The sequence below is a fragment of the Halichoeres trimaculatus genome, unplaced genomic scaffold (genome assembly GCF_033239565.1).
Source record: "Halichoeres trimaculatus isolate MK-OKI-2021-1 unplaced genomic scaffold, fHalTri1.1 fHalTri1_scaffold_24, whole genome shotgun sequence".
In the NCBI taxonomy this organism is placed as follows: domain Eukaryota; kingdom Metazoa; phylum Chordata; class Actinopteri; order Labriformes; family Labridae; genus Halichoeres; species Halichoeres trimaculatus.
In genome coordinates this window covers 4,122,042-4,144,679 of record NW_027437202.1, presented here as the reverse complement: position 1 = coordinate 4,144,679, position 22,638 = coordinate 4,122,042, and the positions used below count along the sequence as shown (strand labels likewise).

General features: G+C 45.6%; 1 protein-coding gene across 4 annotated transcripts in view; it reads right to left on the bottom strand.

The window, feature by feature from the left end:
- nbeal1 (neurobeachin-like 1) overlaps positions 1-22,374 on the bottom strand; it is a 29,105-nt gene extending 6,731 nt beyond the window's left edge. For 2 of the 4 annotated variants that reach the window (XM_074664284.1, XM_074664287.1), the window contains exons 1-36: positions 22,304-22,374; positions 21,499-21,800; positions 15,624-15,715; positions 14,908-15,069; positions 14,742-14,823; positions 13,460-13,587; positions 13,283-13,365; positions 12,647-12,732; positions 12,173-12,551; positions 11,978-12,084; positions 11,329-11,415; positions 9,514-9,597; positions 9,328-9,426; positions 8,651-9,222; positions 8,428-8,560; positions 8,118-8,237; positions 7,725-8,034; positions 7,566-7,651; positions 7,400-7,489; positions 7,150-7,327; positions 6,946-7,079; positions 6,083-6,242; positions 5,899-6,001; positions 5,651-5,810; positions 3,970-4,128; positions 3,722-3,881; positions 3,413-3,501; positions 2,533-3,141; positions 2,039-2,214; positions 1,677-1,965; positions 1,301-1,609; positions 1,063-1,212; positions 830-987; positions 616-740; positions 253-379; positions 18-166 (exon numbers count right to left, since the gene is read on the bottom strand). In XM_074664284.1, coding sequence (XP_074520385.1) covers positions 18-166; positions 253-379; positions 616-740; positions 830-987; positions 1,063-1,212; positions 1,301-1,609; positions 1,677-1,965; positions 2,039-2,214; positions 2,533-3,141; positions 3,413-3,501; positions 3,722-3,881; positions 3,970-4,128; positions 5,651-5,810; positions 5,899-6,001; positions 6,083-6,242; positions 6,946-7,079; positions 7,150-7,327; positions 7,400-7,489; positions 7,566-7,651; positions 7,725-8,034; positions 8,118-8,237; positions 8,428-8,560; positions 8,651-9,222; positions 9,328-9,426; positions 9,514-9,597; positions 11,329-11,415; positions 11,978-12,084; positions 12,173-12,551; positions 12,647-12,732; positions 13,283-13,365; positions 13,460-13,587; positions 14,742-14,823; positions 14,908-15,069; positions 15,624-15,715; positions 21,499-21,549 — 5,986 coding nt within the window. In that variant the 5' untranslated portion in view covers positions 21,550-21,800; positions 22,304-22,374. The other 2 variants (XM_074664285.1, XM_074664286.1) reach the window with 2 other exon arrangements.
- Between the last annotated feature and the right edge of the window lie 264 nt (positions 22,375-22,638).

Sequence of the window (22,638 nt, the reverse complement as noted above, 5' to 3'; positions counted from 1 at the left end):
TTAAAGCGCCGCCCCACCTTCTTCTTTCTCCTGGCTGCTGTCGTAGAAGTAGATGTGCTGCGTGGTGAGCTCCAAGCGGCCTGGCACCACATCCACCACCGTCACCAGCTCACAGTCCTCCCACAGCACCAGCTTCTCCTTCTGGCCGGCCTCCTCTGCTTCAACCCTGAGACATTCAGAAGAAATCATCACTAACAATTCTCCGTCTCATGCGTGTTCTGTGATGTTTTGACGCTTTTATGTTCGACTGACTGGTTGTTGGCAGCAGCGAAGTCGTCCTCTGGCAGCTCCAGGATGTCGTCCTCCAGGTCGCTGACTTTGACCTGCTTCACGGCCTCCAGGAGCAGAGACTCGGGGTTGACTCGCTGCTGGTGGACACCTGAAAAGAAGAAGAAATCAAACTTCTTCAGCATCTCAGAGTCAAGGTGATATTCGAGCTCCTGCTGGCGTCTTTTCATTGAAAAGTTACGTCAGGCTTTGGAGGACAAGCTCTCAGCAAGAAGCCAGACCTGTGTGAGTCTGAGCATCTGTTCCTGCCGCCCTTCATGATGAGTTTTTGAGCCAAAACTAAAAAGTTCAAGGATTAAAGTCCAGCCTGAGGCCTTGGTGTCTCACCTAAGTTGTCTCTCAGAGCGCTGGCCTCTCGGTGTGGGTCAAAGTTGTAGTTCCGCACCAGCTTCAGCCTCATGCGAGAGAAGTTTTCAGCGCTGGAAACTCTCCAGTGCATCTCATCCTGCTGCCTGTAAAAGACGAACAAACTCCTGATCAGCTCTTCTCTTATAAAACATCAGGGTGTGTTTGTAGTGAAACGTCAAGCTGATGCAGTTACCTCTCAGCCCACGGCCCCCTCTCACACACCAGACCTCGTCGTGCTGCCTTCCACTGCCTGAGTGTGGCGCTGTTCTGGCTGTGCTGCTGCTTCAGCATGCTGTTGTAGCGCAGGTTCTCCTGGCGGCCTCGGCGGGAGAACGGCTCCACAAACTGCTCCTGAGAAGAAGTAGTAGTGAGCATGTGCAGCATGTGTGTCCTTTTTAATAAACAGTTAATTCTGGTTCAACTCACCTGGAAGCGGATCTTGCTCTCGCCTCTTTCCCGCTCCCTCTTGTGCAGGCTCAGCATGAACGCCTCGTAGCACTCCTTCCAGTAGAGCGCCATCGTCTCGTGGCCTTGGCTGAATGTTTCAATTTCATACTGCTTCATGTACGGAATAATCTGAGGATAACAGAAGAGAACATTCCAGTTTGATTGAAACACTTTTGTTACCTTTGATGAGAAAAAGACGAGAGTTTCAATCCCGTACGTATTTGTCGAGGTAGACGCGCCACTCAGGTGAGTTGCAGTACAGCTGGAAGTCCTCGAAGAAGGACGGGCTGCCGTTAGTGTCAGGGAGCTGCGGGAGGTGCAGCTCCATGTAGAGGAGGCGGTGGACTTTGGAGAGCAGCGTTCGCAGCAGAGGAACCAGGAAGGAGTACGTCTCTTCAGTTTGCTCCTGGATGGAGCGCCGCAGGATGCCCTCCACCTTCCCGAGCAGGTAGCACGCCTCATCCTGGCTGGACACCTCTTTGGTCTGAAGGATGCCGTTCAGCTTCGCGGTAGCCATCGCACACACCTGAGAAGATTCTCATCAGTGTGTTTGAAGAAAAAAAGACAGGATTGGTTAGAAGAAAAAAACTCACCTCAGGGTCTTCCTGCGCCATGAAGCCCAGTAAGAGTCTGAGTCCAACTTGCGAGAGCTGGAACCACTGGGTTCCAGACGTGTACCACACCATGAGGCTGTCCATGAGCGTCACCGTCTCCTCCAGCACCTTCTCCGTCCACAGAGCCGGATTGATGAGGCCCTCTGCTTGCAGAAAGTCCTGCACCATGTGGAGGAGGCGCACTGCGTTCTCCGTGTGCTGGGGTAACGTGGCGGCTGAGGCTTCGCGGTTGTCGCTGACCGCCCACTCTAACATTCGCTCCATGAGACTGAGACACAGAAAGGAAAGCGTCAAAAGAAGCAGACAAACAGGGTTCAACAGAGTCTGAATTTAAGGCTGACCTGAGCTTGATTTGGTCGACAGGAAGCAGCAGCTCATTGGCCGTCCCGAGTTTAGTGAGAGCTGAGAAGACTTGGCCGCGCTCGAGCCACGCTGAATCATCAGAGCCTTCGACTCCACGCCACATCACGCAGAGGATGATCTCAAGGAGCATGCTGCACAGCTCCTCCTCTGCCCGCTAGAGGGCGACGGTGCACCAAGGAAACACAGACAGAAAGGAAGAGAACAGAATATATCATCACATTATGTCCTCCATATTCCTCTGAGAGCCTGTGACAACGTTTGATCCGCTCTAATCTCAAAAGCTGTCCCACAAAATAAAACCTTTATTCTACGTTTGACAGCCTCACGCTGTCAGGAGGAGACAGGAACTAAATGGAATGACTAAAAAAATCCTTTAGATGAAAGTCAGCCTCAGGCTCCCTGAGGTGGACGTGACATTTCACTGGCAGAGCGTGAGGCGATGGTGTTAAGCAGTAAACGAAGCCGCTCTAACCTCTGTGTTGTTGAAGGACTCCCCCAGCGAGATGTTGTCGCTGAACAGAAAGCCGTCCTCAGTCAGAGAAGAAGACGCGTTCTGATCTCCGGCGCCTCCAGGGAAAGGCTTCGACGTCTCCAGAGGTGACGGTGTGCTGGGCATGCTCCCAGGCGTCTGTGTCCCACTCTCCCCTCCCTCATAGGCCTGCAGATGTGACAGATCCAGCATCAGGCCCCCTGACTTCCCCACCACCCAGGGTTTCACGTGCAGCTGCGGCTCGGTGGACGCGGATGAGGACGGCGTGTCCAGCAGCGAGATGACATCCCCGTTCTCCATGCTGTCCACAGAGCGGGTGTCACCCATGCTGAGCCGATCGTCCTCCAGGCGGTCCAGGCGTCCCGTGCTCCCTGCACGGCCCCGTCGCTCCGGCGGCGGCTCCAGCCTGTTAGCACTGCCGCCACTGGTGGGTCGGTTCAGGTCCAGGCTGCAGGTGCTGACGGTGTCGGCGCTCCTCAGCGGTAAGGAGCCTTCCCCTCGCAGGTAGAGGCGCATCAGAGTGTCCTGCCAACACTGCTGCTTGGAAATCTGGACCGCCGCATCCTGTTGGGACTGCAGCAGCTGGTACACCTGAAGACAGGAGGAGGAGGATTAAAGTTTGATGACACCTGCAGGGAACGCACGCCACGGCACGTGAGAAAAACAACCTTCAAAGCTAAACTTTCACTGCTGATGATCTCAGAGTGAGGGGTGTGTGAGTGAATAATGGATGAAGGGAAGAAGCTTTTGACAATTCCAATCAATTTCTAAGATCCTCAGTCATTTCCTGCGTCTGCTGCTGATCAATAAACATAATTAAAAGAGTGAGCGTCTGCAGCTTTAAGTGAAGGTGTTTCCTCACCCTCTTACAGACGATGAGGCGCACGCTCGGCCCGGCACGGTGTGTGAGCTGCACCAGAGACATCAGGTCTTTGTAGTTCACCACATTATCTAGAAATTCAGACACACACACACACACACACACACAGATCGTTTCAGCCTTTAACTCAAAGAAATGTGACATTTTAATGTGAGGAAGTGGATGAAGTTAATTCATGATCCTTTCCAATCAATGAGAACGATATCCAGTAGTGCCTTGAAGCTCTGCAAGAGCTCATAAAAATTGATTTAATCAACTCAAAGAAGCATTTGAAGAGGACCAAAAGCATACCTGTGTGGAGGACTTGGTTAAGGAGGCAGCGGATCAGAGTGGGAGTGATGTGGAGTTCAGAGAAGAGCAGCGACAGGCCCGCGTAACCCGCCTCCCTCAGGCGCAGGCGCTGCTTATTCCTCTCATAGACGCGGTCGCAGCGTAACATTCGCTCAAACAGCTGAGGAGGGAAAAAGAAGAGGACTCAGAGAGAGCAGAGGGGGAGGAACAGACGTAGATGTTTAAGCTGAAGCTGATTGATAACCCACCTTGAAGACGAGCTCTCTGAGCCTGTCTGAGTGCTTGTTGTTGAGCAGGAGAGCGTAGCAGGAGTCTGCGGCGCCTGGTTCAAAGAGGAGCAGGAAGATCTGGTCTCTGGCTGGGCTGCTTTGGAGAAGGCTGAGCAGCAGCTCCAGCAATCCACACAACTGCAACATGAAGAAATGACAGAAATGTAGCTTTAGCTTAGCAAAGTAGCAGAATGCATGTTTGATTTTCAGTTGTATTGACCATAAGTCCAGTAGCTAGCTAGCTAGATGGATAGAGAAATGGATCAATAGATAGATAGACAGATAGCCATATAGCTAACTATATAAGTAGCTAGCTAGCAAAATAGCTAAGTTGATAGCCAGCAAAAGAGCTAGATAGATAGCTATATAAGTAGCTAGCCAGAAAATGGCCAGATAAATAGCTACCCGCCAAACACATAGAAAGAAGTATAGATAGATAGATAGAAAGATAGATAGATAGATAGATAGATAGATAGATAGATAGATAGATAGATAGATAGATAGATAGATAGATAGATAGATAGATAGATAGATAGATAGATAGACAGAAAGCAAAACAGATAGAGAGATAGATCGTTAGATAAACAACTAGATAGATAGCTAAATAACTAGCAAAATAGCTAGATAGACAGCTAGATAGGTAGCAAGCTAGGTCCCTACTAGCCACATAGATAGATAGATAGATAGATAGATAGATAGATAGATAGATAGATAGATAGATAGATAGATAGATAGATAGATAGATAGATAGATAGATAGATAGATAGCAAAAATAGTTAGCTATATAAGTAGCTAGCCAGCAATAAAGCTTGATAAATAGCTAGTAAAATAGCTAGAAAGCTAAATAGCTACATATGTAGATAGCTAGCAAAATTGCCAGATAGATAGCTAGATAGCCATATAGCTAGGCAGATAGCTAGATAGGAAGCTAGCAATAGATAGATAGATACCAAAATAGCTAGACAGATAGATAGAAAGCTAGCTTACTAGACAGATAGATAGAAAGCTAGCTTACTAGACAGATAGATGGAACGCTAGCTAACTAGACAGATAGATAGATAGATAGATAGATAGATAGATAGATAGATAGATAGATAGATAGATAGATAGATAGATAGATAGATAGATAGATAGATAGATAGATAGATAGATAGATAGCCAGAAAGAAAGCTATTGAGGGTAGCTCGACAGCTAGATAGACACTTTATATATCCTGAAGGAAATTAAAAAACCTAATGCGTGATGTAAGCTCACACATGTAGCGTGGCGCTGTAAGAGGATATGCAAAGTGACACAGAATGAAAAATGAGTCGGGACCAAAGAGGAGAAGGGGGATGAGGTGTGAAAGAAGGAGGAAATGGATTTTACAAAAAGTCCTGTGAAAGCGACAGAGGTTAACAGGTGTTGGAGTTTACGGCCGTATGTAAATAAAGCAGTTTGTTTCAGGAAGCAGTCGCTGCAGGAGAATGCTTACAAAGAGGAAAATATGAGATAATGCAGGAAAGATGGCAGGCAGGAAATGAGCCGACAGCTTCCTGCACTGTGCAGTGAGCCTCAAAGGAAACAGAATCCTTTAACATGAGGTCATCTTGTTCAATCCTCAAACAGAAACAGCATTAAGCTGTGTTTACAGTGATATCCAACCACCTCATCCTCTCACCTGCTCCTCGTCCCCAATGGCAGCAATGTATCCCAGAATGCTGTGCATCTCCTCCTGTGACATCCCCTTGCTGATGTAGTACTTAATAAGGCCGCAGAGAGACGCGCGGATGGTGCGGATGTCGTCCTCACTCAGGTCGCTCTCTTTATTACTGTTCCTCCTGAAGCACAGAGAAGGAAGTGAGGACAGTTAGGGGGAAAAAGAGGCGCCGTGTTCAGCAGATTTCACATCTGGAAAGAGGCACTGACCCGTAATAAAGCCGCACGGTGTCCAAAAGAAACTGAACTCCATATTTCTTCCTGAACTGCTTCCTGTTGTCTTTGATGACCGTGGACATGTACTGGATGTGACCTGCGTTAAAAGAGCAGACATGTGTTCAAACGACACCGGCTCCCACACACTCATAAATACCAGCACGCTCTGAGGTCTTACCTATACGCAGAGGGAAGTCTCCTTTGTTCCAGATGTTGAAGTTGAAGAGCAGGTGAGAGTGAAGCTGCTGCAGCAGGGCCTGGTTCTTCTCATACGTCACCTGCTCGATCAGGAGCTGCATGGCCACCAGGACGCTGACATCTACGTGACCTACTGGCAGCTAACGCAAAAACAATACATCAGACTTCTCCATCATGATCTCATTCACAGAGATGCACCTGTTAGTGTTTTATTTCCTCTCTAAAACATGTTGAGGCTTGTTTGCTAACATGATTTGCCTACACAAAACAGATAAGGAACTTGGTGGAACGGGGAAACATTAAAGGTTTATTTAGACTTTTAACATCTGCAGGGTGTGGTCGGTCTGCAAACAGCAGCTATCACCACATCTGAGACATTTTTCTTTTATCTGCGTCTCTGCGGAGGCTTTTATTTTCCCACAGTGTAAATGTTAATTGTGAGGTATTTCCCAGCAGATAAAGAAATGCTGGAGCAGTTGCAGCAAGTAGAGGACAGGGAGGAAAAAAAAGGCTGAGACACAAAGGAGAACGCAAACACAGACGGGGAGAAGCAGACAGAAAGAGTAGGACAAAAGCTGTCTGAGGTCATTTGTTTTCACAGGAGGGGGGTCCAAAATTCTTACTTCACACACCTCGTGTTTCTCACACACTGCAGCAGAGTATAAAAGCTATACGAGTTAAAAAACTAATGCAAAGTCAGGTTTAATTTGTTGCTACTGCACTGAGCTAATCCAAAGAGGCTTTCGTCCTTTTTTGCATGGATAAACGTTATGTTTAGATTTGTGTATTCAATATATTTCCTCCCTGAACTCAGCTTGTAAATATTAGAACTGGCTTTCAAACCTTCTGCAGCAGAGCTCCTAGCGTAGCCACGCCGTGTGAGTGCAGCAGATTCTCCTGGTTGATCGGATGCCTCTGCAGGAAGTGCTTCAGCACCAGGAGGAAAGTGGCCACCAGATTCTTCTCCAGGCGGGCCTCTGAAACAGAAAGTTCACGTTGATTTCATACGTCCACCGCTGGATTAAACGAGGGGATACGCTTACAGACCTGATGCCCTGTTCGACGGGAGGATGACCCAGTCTCCATCGGCTGGCGTGGCTACATCAGGGGTGATGAAATCAGATGCAGCAGCAGGGTCGCTGGCCTGTTGATCAGGCGTCACGAGGGACAGCTGCTCCAGAATGGGGAAGAGCACCGGGAGTCCGCCCACGCAGTTGATCATGTCCTGTAAAAGATTTGTTAATAACACTGCTCCCTTCTTCTGAAAGCATGTTAGCTTTAGCTGCATCTTTTCTACCTTGATGTCCCAGTTGACGACTTTGTTCCCGGTCAAGCGTCCATGCAGCATGTTTGGGGACAGATCCAGACAGATAGGGTTCCTACACGCCTGATGAGAAAGAGACAGGTTTAGTTTCCAGGAAGGGAGTTTCACTCAGATGAATTGTCTAAAAAGGAGCAGATACCTTTGGTGAGTAGTGCAGAAGAAGTTTGGTTGAGAGGTCACCCAGCTCTGATTCCTGGGCCTTTAGTGGAGAGATACAGTTTGGACCTGGACGAAAAAAAAGGTTACACACATCCTGTTTCATTTTCTTTGTCATTTACAATCAGTTGATTTCTCTCACCAGCACTACAGATGGCTTTAATTTGAGTGGCTTGCAGTGGCTCATGGAAGACCATGATGCTCCCCAGCTGGCCCTGCAAGGACGTGGGGCTCCCCCACTCGCTGTCCTGCGTCCCTGCTGAGATCAGCTTGGTCACAGACTCCGGTTTCCCCCAAGGGAGGCCTCCCCAGGTCTGAGGGGACAGGATGCTGCCCAGTGAGGAGCGAGTGGTCGGGGTGGTAGCGGTGGAGAAGGGAGGGTCTGGGATCTGGGAGGGTGGGGGAGTGGTGGTCCGGTGGCCTGCTGAGCCGATGCAGCAGGAGATGAACGGCTGTTGAAGAAAACATGGGAAAAGTCAGCGAATAAAAATCAAACGTGTATCTGGTGATCAAACTGAAAACAGCTTAGACTCACCTCTGTCATCGTGGGATACTTGAGGGGGGTGGATAGCTTCTGCTGTCCATCCACATAAATGTGCACAAAGCTCTGTCCAAACGGCCTCTTCCCGGGAACGTGCACCACGCCGATGCTGTGCTGTAAACAGAAATTCAGAAGCCCCTTTAATACTCAGCACTGCTGCTTTTAATTAGTCCCAGGGCATTTGATTTAAAGGTGCTAATCTCCTAAACGCAGGGTGGTTCCAGTTTTGAGGATTTCAGTTTGTAACGTTCTTAAGGAGAGGTGAGGAGTTCAATAACAGTCTGATTCATAAGAGCAAACTCACCCAGAGAGAGTCACAGAAGCAGTAGTCAGGCAGCATGACGGTGACGTACTCTTTTTTCGTACATACAGCAACGACCAGGACTCCTGCTGAGCTGATGAAGGCCTCGAACCCCGTCCCTCCAGGGGTGAAAAAGCTGTAAAGGGTAAAAAAAAAAAGAAACTGATGTGAATGTTTTATCTCCAAAACCAAAAAGCATGAGTGTGTGTCTTCTCCTCCCCCTCACCTGTACAGCTGCTTCCTCTTGTCCTTGCTTGGTGGACCCAGCTGGTCCTGGTCCAGTGACAACCAGGCGAGAAAGCTGAAAGCAGATCCAGGCCAGCGCTGCACCGTTGGAACCACGATCCCCGCCATGCTCGGCGACAGATCAAAGTACTGCATGGCACTCTCCAAACCCTGCTTCCGTACCATCGCCAGGAGCGCTCTGAGCGCAGCAGCCACATATGGGTGCGCTTGGTTGGGCTCTGGAGGCCTGAGAAGGCGCAGGAGTCCCAAGAGTTCCCTTGCACTCAAAGACTGGGAGCCCAGAGAGCCCACTAGTCCTTGGAGGCTCTCAGCGCAAGAGCGGTGTAAACGTTCGTGACGCTCCAAGGCGGCGAGTGCTCGCATGACCATGGCGGCGTTGACGCAGGTGGCGCGGGTTTGGCGGTTGAGGCAGCTGAGGCGGCGGAGCCAGTCGGCGGTGAAGAGCTGCAGCTCCGATGAGTCCAGCTCTGGGAGCCACTGGACCAGCAGCAGCAGGGGCTCCACGTTACTGATGCCCAGGAGCCCCACTGAGGTGTGCTCGCCCTCCACGGCCTGCACGGGCACACACAAGGTAAGTGATCACACACACACACACACACACACACACACTGTTAGGACATCCTGAACCAAACACCACAGTCCCTCTCCTCCTCTCACCATGTTCATCAGCTCTTTGAGGAGGTGACGTGACGGCTGACCGAGTGACGTAAGAACTTCATACAGGTGATTGTAACCGATCCTCTCCTTGAACACTTCCTGTGTGGTAGACAGTACAAAAAAAAGTTTAACGTCACACACCTGAGAGCAGAAATAACCTTAACGTGCGTACATTTGAGTGGTTACCTTTGCAGCTGGTGATTTGTGCATCACTGTCGTCAGGGCTTTGATGGTTGCTACGGCGAGGGAGTCGAGTCGCCCTTGAAACACCTGAGGAAGAATCAGACTCATCAGTTCCTCCTGGATCAAAAACTCCTTCTTATTGTGGGATTTTAAAGATGAGTGGTCGCAAGTTAAATCTCCTCTTATTCCTCATGGATGCTTCAGCACATTCAGAACTTTACATCTGTTTAAGCTTTACCATTCATACATTCTGTATTAAATATTACATGCATCACACTGAGAGGAAGAAAAGGAAACTTAAGTTGACGCCTTTGTGTTTATGGAACCCCAAAAGAGTCAAAATTAAATTAATAGAAACAAAATTTTGAAATAAATACAATTTGTTAGATAACAGAAAAATAAGTAATATGGCCATTAAACTGTAAAATATAGCATGTTTTATTATTCTCTAATATTGAATTATTATAATTTAATATTTCAAAATGATTGTTTTAAAAATTTCACACTTTTTTAAAAAAAATATGACTTTTTATTTAACTTCCAAGCAATTATAAATTTAAAAAAAATTTTTTTACAGTCATTTGTTTTTTTTACTTTTTATTTCATAATGTCGTCTGTCAGTGTAATGACTAAAAAAAATGAAAAAAAAAAAAAAAAAAGAAAAAAAAAAAAGATCTCTAAGGGTCAAGCAGAGGTCCCACCCTCTAGCTATGATTGACAGACCTAGTCAATCTGATGAAAAACAACATTATGAAAAAATAAGGCCATTGTGGAAAAGGACATTATGAAAAAAATATATAAATAAAAAAAAAAAAAAAAAAAATTATAAAACCTTGGAAAATTAATAAAAAGTCATTATCAAAAAAAAGATGAAATAAATAAAATAAAAATTAAGAAATATTTAATTATAATAATTACATATTACAGAAGTTCACAATTTAATGGCCATATTATATATTTGTCTGTTATTTATCAAAATGGCATTTATTTCAAAATGTTGTTTTTCTTCATTTAATTATGACCCTTTTGGGGTTCCATAGACGTTTGATTAAATTGTGATGATATTTAGAACCCTGCAGTAAAGTTTCTACCCAGCAGCTCAGAGACGTGTCGTCTTTCTGCTCCAGGTAAAGAAAACAATCCTTTTAATAGATCCGACTGGAGCAGGAAGCTCTCAGGGCTTTGTGAGCAAAAGAAATATAACACCCACCCCCACATTTAAAAAAATAAAGAAAGAAAAAGAAAGAACCTCACTCCGTTTTCCTCACGCAGACAAACATCCACAAAAAACCGCATGCAAGCCAGACGATGCAAAATCAACAGAAACACATCCCTCCGTCCAGCTCTGCCACATTACTCTGTCGCACAGAGTCTCGGACCAGCTGGAGAGGGAATGTGGCGAAGAAATTACAAACACGTAGATCATCCTCACTGGATTCAAACCCTATTAGGACAAACATGTGACAGCATTCCAGTTGAACCCATAGTAAAACCAGGATCATGTGGGAGGGGAGGGTGCAGGAGGGCCGCGGTGATGTGAGGGAACTTAGATTAATGAAATGAGAGCAGTGAAAGAGGCGAAGGGGTCACTCCACAGCAAGATGAGGACTCTGCTGGATTCAGGTTTTAGAGAAAGCTATCAAACAGAGGCACTTGTGTCCAATGGAGGGATATCTGCAGCTACGCCTTGCTGTGGAGTGGCTCCATGCCTCAAAGGAAGGAAACGCTGTGACGGGACTCTGCAGCAGGTGACAGCAAAGTGCAGGTAAGTGGATGATGATGGTTGAGGGGAGGGGGAGGGGCTTTTCTCGGCGGTACCTGAGTGTCCCTCTCTCCTGTCAGTAACCTGTTGTTGGTTATATCTTTCTGGTCCTTGTCTGCCGCCGTGCACCTAGCGTTAACCAGCTGACACACGCACAAACACACGCACACACACATACAACAGGCAACATGTCAACACAGCATGTGTGGGGAGGGAAGGAGGTGGACAGAAAGAGAGGATGGAGACAAAAGAGGGAGGAGGGAGGAGGAGAGATGTTTGTAAGTGGGAGGTTAGAAGCTGGGGGGCCTCTGCAGGGGGCGCTGTGAGGAGGCGTGTGGTGATCCAGCCTTGCTGTGGGGAGGCAAACATGCAAGGTGGGCAAAATGCTCAAAAAGTTGTTAAACTACAACAAAACTCTTTCATAACTGGAAGTTTTGAGGCAGTGGTGTAAACGTTTCATAAACCTTTCTATAAATAGACACAGCATCTGGGAGATGAGTTCACTGGGAGGTGTCTCATTAATAAAGGACAACAGCTTACAGCAGCTTCTTGATCTTGTTTCATCAGACACTAGAAAAAGATCAAGCTCAGCTGAGGGAGTTAGAACTAAAGAGCCTGAACATCACAAATAAGAGGAAGATGAAGCAAATTCTGCTCTCTGTGGTCTCTTCAGGTTATATTTAGATTGAGAGGATGTGCTGTTACCTTGCTGTTCTGCAGCAGCCGCGTCAGATGCTCGAAGCAGTTGCTGTTGAGGAAGATGGCTTGAAGAACTGGCCTGTCTGAGCACAGGAACATGTCCCTGATGGTGTCTGAGGAAGACAGTGATGAAGATGTTACCTCAGCGTCTTCCTCTGAGTAAATCAGGATCCAGCTGCTGTGAAAGTGTTGAGTGTTTACCTAGCATATTTACTTGCAGCGCCACAAATCTGCTCTCCCAGTGGCGCCCCAGAGTTGGCACTCGGACTTTCGCTTGCTGCTGCTGCTGCTGCTGCTGCTGCTGTTTCGCAGCGACCACAGCCGCAGGGTCCGAGTTGAGCAGCTTGAAGTAGTTTTCCAGCACAGAGGCGATCTCCACTTGCCGCTGGTCAGAGCTGGAGGCGAGGAGACGCTGCACCACCTCCCGCAGGCAGCCTAAGGTGAGCACTGCCTTGCGATCGGGGGCCTCGCTGTCCCAGTCCTCGCCCTCGTCTGACGGGCAGCTGCCTGTGGAGCAGTCAGCTAGGACGCGCATCAACACCTCCATGGTGGCGGGGGAGATGGCGAGGAGGGCGTTCCTCTGAGGGAATGAGACAGAGGAAGGTTGATCTCTTGATTTAATTGTGTAATCTGGAATGTTTGTAACAATGATGATGACGTGACTCTTCAGCTCACCTGGTCACCTGCGACTATGGCTCCAAACAGGTGCAGTAAGCAGCATTTTAGACTCTCCTTCAGGTGTTCACTCTCCTGGAAGCACTCTGAAATAATAAACAAACACGCTCAGTTTGGTCAGTTGCTGCGATGTCAGTTACGCAAATACAACAAAACAAAGACAGAACTCATAAAATCTGCACGCCAGATCAGACAGGGAGAACGCTGCACAAACACAGACAGCGAGGCATGCAGCAGCCCTGTCAGTAACCTTCAGGTCACGGTGGTCCCAGTCATCCATTAACCCATCTGTCAACACGTCTGCTTCAGAAAGGAGCATAGCTGATCACCCCTGCCATCACAAACTTGCATTTCCTTTCCCCACAAAAGCATGAAAAGCACACACAGCGACACAGTCTGTCTTTAATGTTGGGTGTTCAGGATTATCTCTGCTGCCAAACCACAGCAGCCGCACGCCAGACGCAGGACAGAAAGAAGGATTTGTTCAAAATGGCCGCAGGCACAGCTGAAGAGGCCTGACAGACACCATTCACAGTCAGGACAGGGACTACAAAGAGGGGATTGAAAGGAAGGAGAGGCGGCATGGAAGCACTCAGGAAAAGATGGAGGAGAAAGAAGGAGTGAGGAGAAACTTACGGTAAAAGAAAGGGACAAACTCGACAGTGAGCGGAGCTGCCTTGTATTTCTGCCTGCTTCTTTCCACGGTGCCCAGCTGCTCCCTGGAGAAACACACACACACAGAAACACACACAATTCAGGTAAAGCAGGAAGATGAAACCAGGCAAGAAGGGATGTGAAAGTGTGTGTTCGTACCCGCAGGTTCGATGCCTCCAGTTGCGGTAGGGGTCGTAGAGGCTCTCGCAGAAAGCCAGGGCGTGACGGACGAACTCCTCTGCCTGGCTCTGGTCCACCATCTCCTTCTCTTTGGTCTTGCTCTTCAGCTGGAAAATGAAAGACATGTTGTAAAAATTAGCTGGATGCTTTGGGGTTTTTTTTTCATTGATTTTTATGTTGTTGTTTTTTTGTTGTTGTTTTTTTTTTTTTGGGGGGGGGGGGGGGTTGTTTGTTTTTTTTCCTTTTTTTTCCTTTTTTTTTAAATTTATCATTTATTTTTTATTTGTTTATTTATTTATTTATTTTATTTTATTTTTTATATTTTTTGGGGGGGGGGGGATGTTGGTTTTTAGTTTTTTTTTCTTTTTTAAAATTAATAAAAAAAAAATTTCTAAGGGGAGGCTGTTTGTTTTTTTCCTTTTTTTTTCTTTTTTTATTCCATTAGTATATTTATTTTGGGGAGGGGGTGGGAGGTTGTTTGTTTTTTTCCTTTTTTTTATCTAGTTATTTATCTATTTATTTTGGGGTGGGGTGGGAGATTGTTTGTTTTTTAATTTTTTTATAATTGTTTTTATCTATTTATTTATTTATTAATTTTGGGGTGGGGTGGGAGGTTGTTTGTTTTTGATTTTTTTTAAAAAAAATTATCTTTTTATCTTTTTATTTATTTTGGGGTGGGGTGGGAGGTTGTTTGTTTTTAATTTTTTTTTTAAAAATCTATCTTTTTATTTATTTTGGGGTGGGGTGGGAGGTTGTTTGTTTTTGGTTTTTTTTTGTATTTTTTGATTATTTTTTTATTTGGGGGGGGGGGTGTTGTTTGTTTTTTGAGTTTATTTTTTTCTTGTTTATTGAAGTTTTTTTTGTTTTGTTTTTTATTTTTGAGGCTTTTTTTCTGTTTGGTTCCTGAGGGGTTTTTTTGTGTTTGTGTGTGTGTGTTTTTCTTTTTTTTCCTGTATTTTATTTGTATTCTCTTTGGCTTTTGCTTTGAAAGCATGTTGAACCCTACACATGAAAGAAGATCAGGGTAACTCCAAATCCCTCTTACAAACTGTATATAGTTATAGAGTAATAAGGACTTTATTGTCAAAGAAAAAAAAAGAGAATACTCAGGATGTTAAGGAGAAAAACGGTTTCAAGATATCTAGATGTTTATGGCAGACTTTGACTGTGAACCCTTCATATCCTCTTTAACTGGCTAACAGTTTGTAAACTACTCACAACCATCCTCATGTTATGAAAAATCAATTCATTTGTGCCAGACCTGCTGGATGTAGAGAGTTGTCATGGTGATGATGTGATTGATGTAAGAGCAAGTGCCGATCTCCTCCACATTGGACAGGTTCCTTTAAGAGACACCGACACAAAGATACGACCATTAGCTGTGACTCTTTGTTTCCCTGCAGTGTGATTGTGCGATCTCTCCGTACCTGCAGATGATGATGAGGAACTTGAGCAGCAGCAGAGCCAGGTTTTGCTGCTCAGGCTCCAGGCCGTCAGAGGCCTTCTGGACGCACTGCAGCAGCTGGTGGCGCAAAACCTGCAGGATGTTGTCGGGGAGGAGCGTCAACACCGGAGGGACTTCTTCTGGCCTGGAGACACAGAGGAATTGAGATGAAATGAAAGCGTTTGATGAGAAACCTTGGTTCTAAAGCAGGCTTAGGATCTCATGTCAGAGCTGGAGCAAATTGCAGAGGGGCTCTTTAAATGCAGCCTCTTATCACGGAGGTTAATCCTGGTGCAGATACACAAGGGGAATGTGAAGGAGCAGGTGCTCTGCTTTCTCTCAATCACACACTCACACACATGCACGCGCAGGCCTGGTGCAGTGAGGCTCTAATTCCTTGGAAACACATCATGTTTGCTGCACTGCTCATATGAGAAAGGGAGAGTGGGAAAGCAGCACAGATGTGACAGCTGCAGAGGGAAGAACGGAAAGGAGAGGAGGAGCGGAGGGGAGAGGATGACGAGAAGGCGGAGGACAAAAGGCAGCGAGACGGCGGAGATGATGATGAAAGGAGGCAGTGGAAAAAAAGCTGGAGAGGGCTCTGGAAGCGAGATTTAGCTGCAAATAGAGCCCCACGTTCAGCTCCATATTCTTCACGAACATGTGCAGATTTAATGTTTTTTTCGCCACAACTGTTACCTTGAAGGCGGCTTTTCAAAGTCCACATCCAGGCACCGCTCATAGGAGCTGATGAAAATCTCCAGCCATAGCTTCAAGTAGTCTGGATCTCTCTGAGGATGGAGAAAAGAGAGTTAAGAAATCAGAAATACACGTGTTAGCATGTCTTTGTTGCGTCCTCCTGCTTGACAACAACACAAGCTATTTTCAGCTCTTCATTCACAACACTTTCATGAAACAGGAGAGTCTGACACACCCTTTCATGGGGCACATGTGAGAGCAGGAATGACTCAGGTGGGCGTGCTGGCCTTATCGATTCAAGGCTAAAACATGCACCTGTCTGAGAGCGCAAAAACCAGTCCGGCTACATTCTAAGGGGAAGGTTACAGCAGCCGGCTGATCCGCATTTCCGAGATTCCTGGAACGAAGCCCAGCAAAAGACGGGATGGCAACATCGGTGGTAGAGGAAAGACTGGCTTTGCTGTTCCTGGTAGAGGTCCACAGAGACAGATTGGAAAAAGCTGAGCATGGAAGTCGATGTTTGAGAATGCTAACGGCTAATGGCTGCGACTGAGAGGAGAAGTGTTTATATCTCTGGATGGGAAGTTCAAACGATGTGGGGAAGTAGTTTGTTAATTTATATGCGTTTACTGAGCTGAGCCACAAATGGATCTGACCCGACCACAAACAGTGGTGTTGTCATGTTTACTCGCCCTACAATGAGCATAATTGATGGGTGTGTGCTGAACAAATGACCGTACATTTGCTCTGTATTCAGATGGTTTTGATGACACGACGTGGAACAGCTCCTGAAACCAGAACAAGGAAGCAGAGACGGTGAGACTTGGATTGCAGCATTAATACCTCCACTCAACCCCCCAGAACATCCTGTCATAAGGACTTTAGACCATCTGGAGGGTGTGAATGAGCAATCTAGGTCAAGGAGGGAGCAGATTAGCATAACCCTACGCTGGTGTTGTGCATTTGGCAACATCGCTCCTCCATAGTGTAAAGATATCTGAAACTGGATCCTGCAGAAGATGCTCAACTGAAAACATCCCGTCATGCTAATGCCAGACAAACAGGAAGCCACAGATGATTCCCTGAAAACATTTGTGTCATTTCCTCTGAAGCTATTACTTTAATACTGAAGAATCAGACCGGGGGGAAAAAAAAAAAAAGGTGTGGGTTTGCTGCTTCTGTCTGCGTGTCAGAGTGCTGGCTGGAGAGTGAAGGAAAAGGCAGAAAGGGAGCAAGAAAAAGTTGGACTGAGTCAGCAGCAGCCACGTGTGAATAATCTGTCCTGTTAGGAAAGAAACATGTCGATTCAACTTGAAGACGACAGTGTGTGAGAAAGAAGTTCTCTTTAAGGCTGCAGCTTGGGAGCACAGATGCCCATTGAGGGTTTGGACCAAGCAGACACAGGGGGACACACCCTGCTCTCCAAGCTTCTGTTTATAGGAATCCCAACTCAACAAGAAGTCACCTTGTGTCTCTGAGTCCATCAAACCGTTCCCACAGGAGGCTCACATGCCTCTCCTGCGTATCTGCCGAGCTATGACATTACACTGCTAATCATGTATTGAAGCTGAGCTCTGTTACGCTAACAAGGTCACCGTCAGCAACACAGATCAATACACTTAATTCTTGAAACTGAGAGGCACGCTAAGAAAGGAAGTCGACGAAGTTTTAAAGACGAAATAAAGAGTTACAGTCTAATAAAAAAGCTTAAAGCTAATTATGTCATAACATCTGTGGCGACTCGTCAGCTCCACACTAAAACAAGCTAATGCACTCACTGATTGATCTATCATGAGTGTTTTTATGCCATGCAGCCACACAATGTGCAGCTCAACACGTCCCCGCCTCTCCAGACAGGCGCGGTCTGCCAGCTGCAGCCGTCGCCTAAGGGTGGCTGCTCGCTGTGCTGTGCTGAGCTGTGCTGTACTTTGGGTGGATGACCTGGTTTGGTGGAAGTGGCATGGAGTCACTGAAACCACAATGTTTAAAAAAGCCCCCAAACACCTCCCTCCACTCCGCCCTGTGAGGTTTTTAAAGACAGCTGTGGTCCCTCTCCGCCCTGCGCCATCATCACAACCCCACATCAGTCGGCGACACCTCCTCTGGCTGTGATGTCACAGCAGTGGGAGGGGTTCATGCACAGTGTCAGTGACATCAGTGTTATTCCAGAGATATTCATAGCAGCGAGGAGAAATGAGGAGAAAGATGCAGCGGGAGCGGAGATAGAAAGCTAGCCTGAGGGGACAAACTTTGCATACTTAACTAAAGCCAGGGTGTGTGAGCTTGTGTAGCTGCGAGTGTGTGCGACAGCTGAGATTAGACTGCTACAAGCAGAGCAGCAGAAAAAGGCCTGAGTAATCCACTCGAGGAAATATGTGAAACCGTGGCACTTTCTCCTCCACAACTTTGATTCTCCTCCTCTGTCTCTGCTCCTTTCCTGTTTCCTGTGAGTGCAAGGGTTGACGCACCTTGTATCCTCTGTTTCTCATTATCATCATTATTATTCTTATTATTATTATTATTACTATTATTATTACTATTATCATTATTATTACTATTATTATTATTATTATAACATTTTTCAGTTAATTTTTGTTTATTTAATTTTATTAAATATTATATATTAAATATTATTATATTTAAATATTATAAATTTAATATTAAATTTTTTATATTTTTATTTGATTCTATTTTAGTATTTTTTAATATATTTTTGTATATTTTATATTTTTACTTTTCTACATACTAACTTGCATTTTCATTATTTCCTTGTTAATTGTTGCACCAACACACAAAGACAAATTCCCTGCATGGGCAAATGTACTTGGCAATACAGTTATTATTATTATTTTTATTATTATTATTATTTTTATTATTATTATTATTATTATTGTCATGAATATTTTTACAATTTTCTGTAAATATATCATTAAATTTTAATAAATATGTATTATGAAATATAATTATATTTTAACATATATGTAATATCAAATATTTTACTAAATATTTTTTATTTTATTCTATTTTATTATTTTTCTAATATATATTTTGTATATTTTATATCTTTACTTTCCTATATACTATCTTGCATTTTCATTTTTTCCTTGTTAATTGTTGCACCAACACACCAAGACAAATTCCCTGCATGTGCAAATGTACTTGCCAATAAAACCTGATTCTGATTCTGATTCTGAAATGACCAGCACCCGTCACAAACTGCTCATCATGAGCCTAAGGTGACAGCTCTGGATATCTCACTGAATTAAAAACACAACTCTGCTGTTAAGCTCCCCGACTGTTGAGGCATGTTCCCTGTGCGGGGGAATTAAAAGGGCTTTTCTGCAGTAGACAAAGGCTTTCAGAGAGTAACCAGAAGTCCGCTAAACCCTCCACTTTCGCTCACAAGTGCTTCAGTGAAAGAGCCGCGCTGTGTTGTCGCCGCTTTGTACCAGCGGCAACCTCCTTGTTGCTGAGAGGGGAAAGCACGCTGGCACGGACCAATGGCAGGCAGCTAAAAGGATTGCTGGTTGCATAACACTCTTAGTGTTGTCTGTGACCTCTCGGCCTCGCAGCAAGCTGAACTCAGCCTCTGTAGATAATGCAAACAAAGATGAAGGTGATCATTTTTGTGTCACTCATCGAAACTTTTAATAAGAGCTTCCCACTGGAGTTTAAATATTAATCTGTTTCCTGTCCAGCACCAGGAAGTGGGTGACAGTCAGGTGGATTATAATAACGTACAGAGATAAGACAAGGCGTCTGATGACTAGCTGGAAGAGCTGGTTTTCCTGAAGCGACCAATGACTGCGTCTACTGTCAACAACACACATCCGAGTGGGAGAGAGCGTTCACCTCTGACACTGTAGGAAGAGACAGCTCTGCTGTTTGTCAATCATTACACAGACGGACGGTATAAGGGACATAAGATACAGCTCTGCGACACAAGCAAGAATTTAGACAGGAAAAAAAATCTAGTTAATGGAAGGTTAGCCATTGAGTTTTTTTAATAACATAGAGTAATTCAGTAATAAGTGCTGAAAGTGTTCCCTGACCAGATGAGTCTTCAGACATCTCTTAAAGTTGAAAGAAGAGACTCAATCCACCATTTGGGCACAACAGAGGAGAAGAGTCCGGCTAGAGATTTGGAGCCGCGCTAGGCTGGGAGCACCAGGCGTCTTTCACAAGCAGAGCGTAGTGGGTGAGAAGGAGTGTAGACCTGATGAGGGACCCTAGGTAGGCAGGAGCCGTTCTTGTCAGTGTTTTGTAAGCCAGAAGAAGAGCTTTGAACTTGATTGGAGCTGCTACTGGAAGCCAATGAAGAGAGACAACACAGGAGTCCTGTAACTGAACAGTACCACCTCATTTTAAAGGCCTTAACAGATAGTTTTGATGTGTTCAGTTGAAACGACAGCTCATAAATCACCCAGACTACAAGTGTAGTGATTATTGATCCCCCAGCGGCAGCACACGATCGACTGACTTCCTCACACAGGGGAAGATAAGAAAATCGTTGTGCTGTGTAGAGACAATAAGAGGCTACAGAGGGGAGCTGAGGACTGAGCTCGCTTGTGAAAAAGTTAACCCTTTCATGGGACACAGGGGGTCTCAGCAGCATTCTTCATCTGATTACAGCCACGTGACTGCAGGCTCTCTTTACAGACAACATATCCTGGCAACCCTTGAATGCTCGCACTGCGGGGACAACCCCCCCTCGGTCGTACCTCACATTTCATCTGCTCATATATATTTAAATACCTCCCTCTCAGCGACTCTTTTGCTTCATGCAGGGAGAAATATTGCCTCAGTGGACCCTGGCTGGAAGCCAGCAGTGAAATGAAGTGATCCCTCCTCGCAGGGTGATGCTTAGTCAATGCAAACACACACACTCCTGCAAGAGCAAATGCAATGTGTACGCTTGCAGCAACTGCTGGCATTTTCACAAGTCATTGTGACAAGTGTCTGACCAGACACCCACGCCACGCCACACCACATGCTTCAGTTTTGTGACAGCATCCCAGCTTCTCATGCTTCACATCTCAGGTTGAGGATTATTCGATGTCATGTCCCTAAACTTGCAGATTTGCAGAGTAAATACTTGAGCGAAAGGGATGTGTAACGTGTGTGTTGCTGCCAGGGATTATTTAAGAGTGTGACTGCAGCCAGGCTCACGTGAGGAGCGGCTCAGGCGGGCTGTTTTGATTGGACAGCAGGACGTGCGCATGCTTTATCGCCAAGTGAATTAAATGGAGCCAACAGCTGACTCAAGGGTGCTGTCTCTACGAGAGGCAGATCCATTCATCTTTGCTGTAAAAACAAAGCGTTGCAATAAGAGCTCTGCAGCGTGGCACTGATTTTAACTGTGAAATGATTAAAATTTAATCCAAAGTGGTGTTGTGTGAGTCATAAATGTTATGTGTGGCTTATTTTTCAGAAATATCAGATTTTATGCAATTAGCATCCTTGACCAGAGTTGGTTCTCTTATTTATGCGCCCCATGGGCTCCCTTCCTATAAATTCTTCAGGATCTGCAAGAAATTTCATTAGTCTGGCTTTAACGGGTGTGTTTGGAACGCCTGTAATGTTTTATATGTTGTTTTAGAAGCTTGTGCACCCTGATATAAAAAGATACTAACATAGCCACAAACAATAACAAAAGGCAGCTTTAGCATTAGATTTGAAAGGTCATGCTGGTCCAGATATGCTCAGTTTGTTATCAAAAACAGCTTCTACTACACTTCCTACACTGAAATGCCAAGAGAGAATAGCAGCTCTGCCATGCAGGAAATGCCATCACACTGCCCATGACTTCACCTGATGACATTTCCCTCACACAAAGAAGCTTCAGTATGAGTGTGTGTGCATGGATCCATCATACCTTAGTGCAGTAGAGCATCCAGACTTCATACAGTCTCTCCTTGGATGCCATGGTGCCTGTGAGGGGCACCCTCAGGCTGTAGTGTCCACCTAGGTCACTTCCCTAGCTGCTTCATGGTTTCCAGTCATGGGCGAAACCTCTTCTGGTGGAGTCCAGTGCTCAAAGTCATGATGTACTCCTTCAAGGTTGCAAAAATTGGTGTGATGAGGAGGAAAATGTGCAAGGATTACTCCATATCAGAGGGGAGGCGTGTATCCAACAGAGGGCCTCTCGTCTGCGTCTCCTCGTCGGGTATCCAAGCTCTGCCAATGACAATAACACAGACAATTACATGTCACAGTGAGAAAGAATGTCGAAACTATTCTCTGCTAACAATGCCAGAATACCCAACACACTTTGAGCTGCTCCCCTGCCTCCAAGCGCAGACAGACTGAGGCAATGGTGGGTTAACTCCACGGCAAAACACACACCATTAATAATGTCTGCTTCTGTTGTGTGCTCTAAAAATAAGCCGGGGACAGGCTCGAATGTCACGCCACAGCACCACGACACCTCCAGGTATCCTCAGGAAGAGTGTCACTACCAGTCGACCTTACCTGACCAAGCTAACAAGAAGCTAGCTGTCAGAAAACGTCTATTTGTCTGTTTTTTTTCTCAGCACTCGTCTCTCCTCCTCCTCCTCATGTGACAGAAACGCCTCGTCCTCGCGAGCCCGACCGGTAACGAATATTCCAGAATGAAGATATGAATTCAGGGGTACCTTAAAAGATGTGCGGGGTCCGTCGATAAACGTTAGATCACTCACCTGTCTAACGAGACGTCAACTGACGCCGTCTCCAGAGTTGTTGTGAATGCGTCAAGTTGGCGAGAGGAAGCCCACGAATACACGCAGAGCAACTTCCTGTCAACGTACGGCAGCATTCACTTCAAAATAAGAGCCTCGATAATGTTTCTTTTTTTTAAAGGGAGTTTTTATCAGCTTTAAAAACGGAGCATTTATTTAATATATTATGGCAGACCTTCCACATGTGTCTCTAGGACCAATAATTATTGTTTCTGGGTAAGGCAGGGTATATAAAAACTGTATTAATTGAAAAAAATAAAAAAGGAAATGAGAAATTTAAAATTAAAATAATAAAA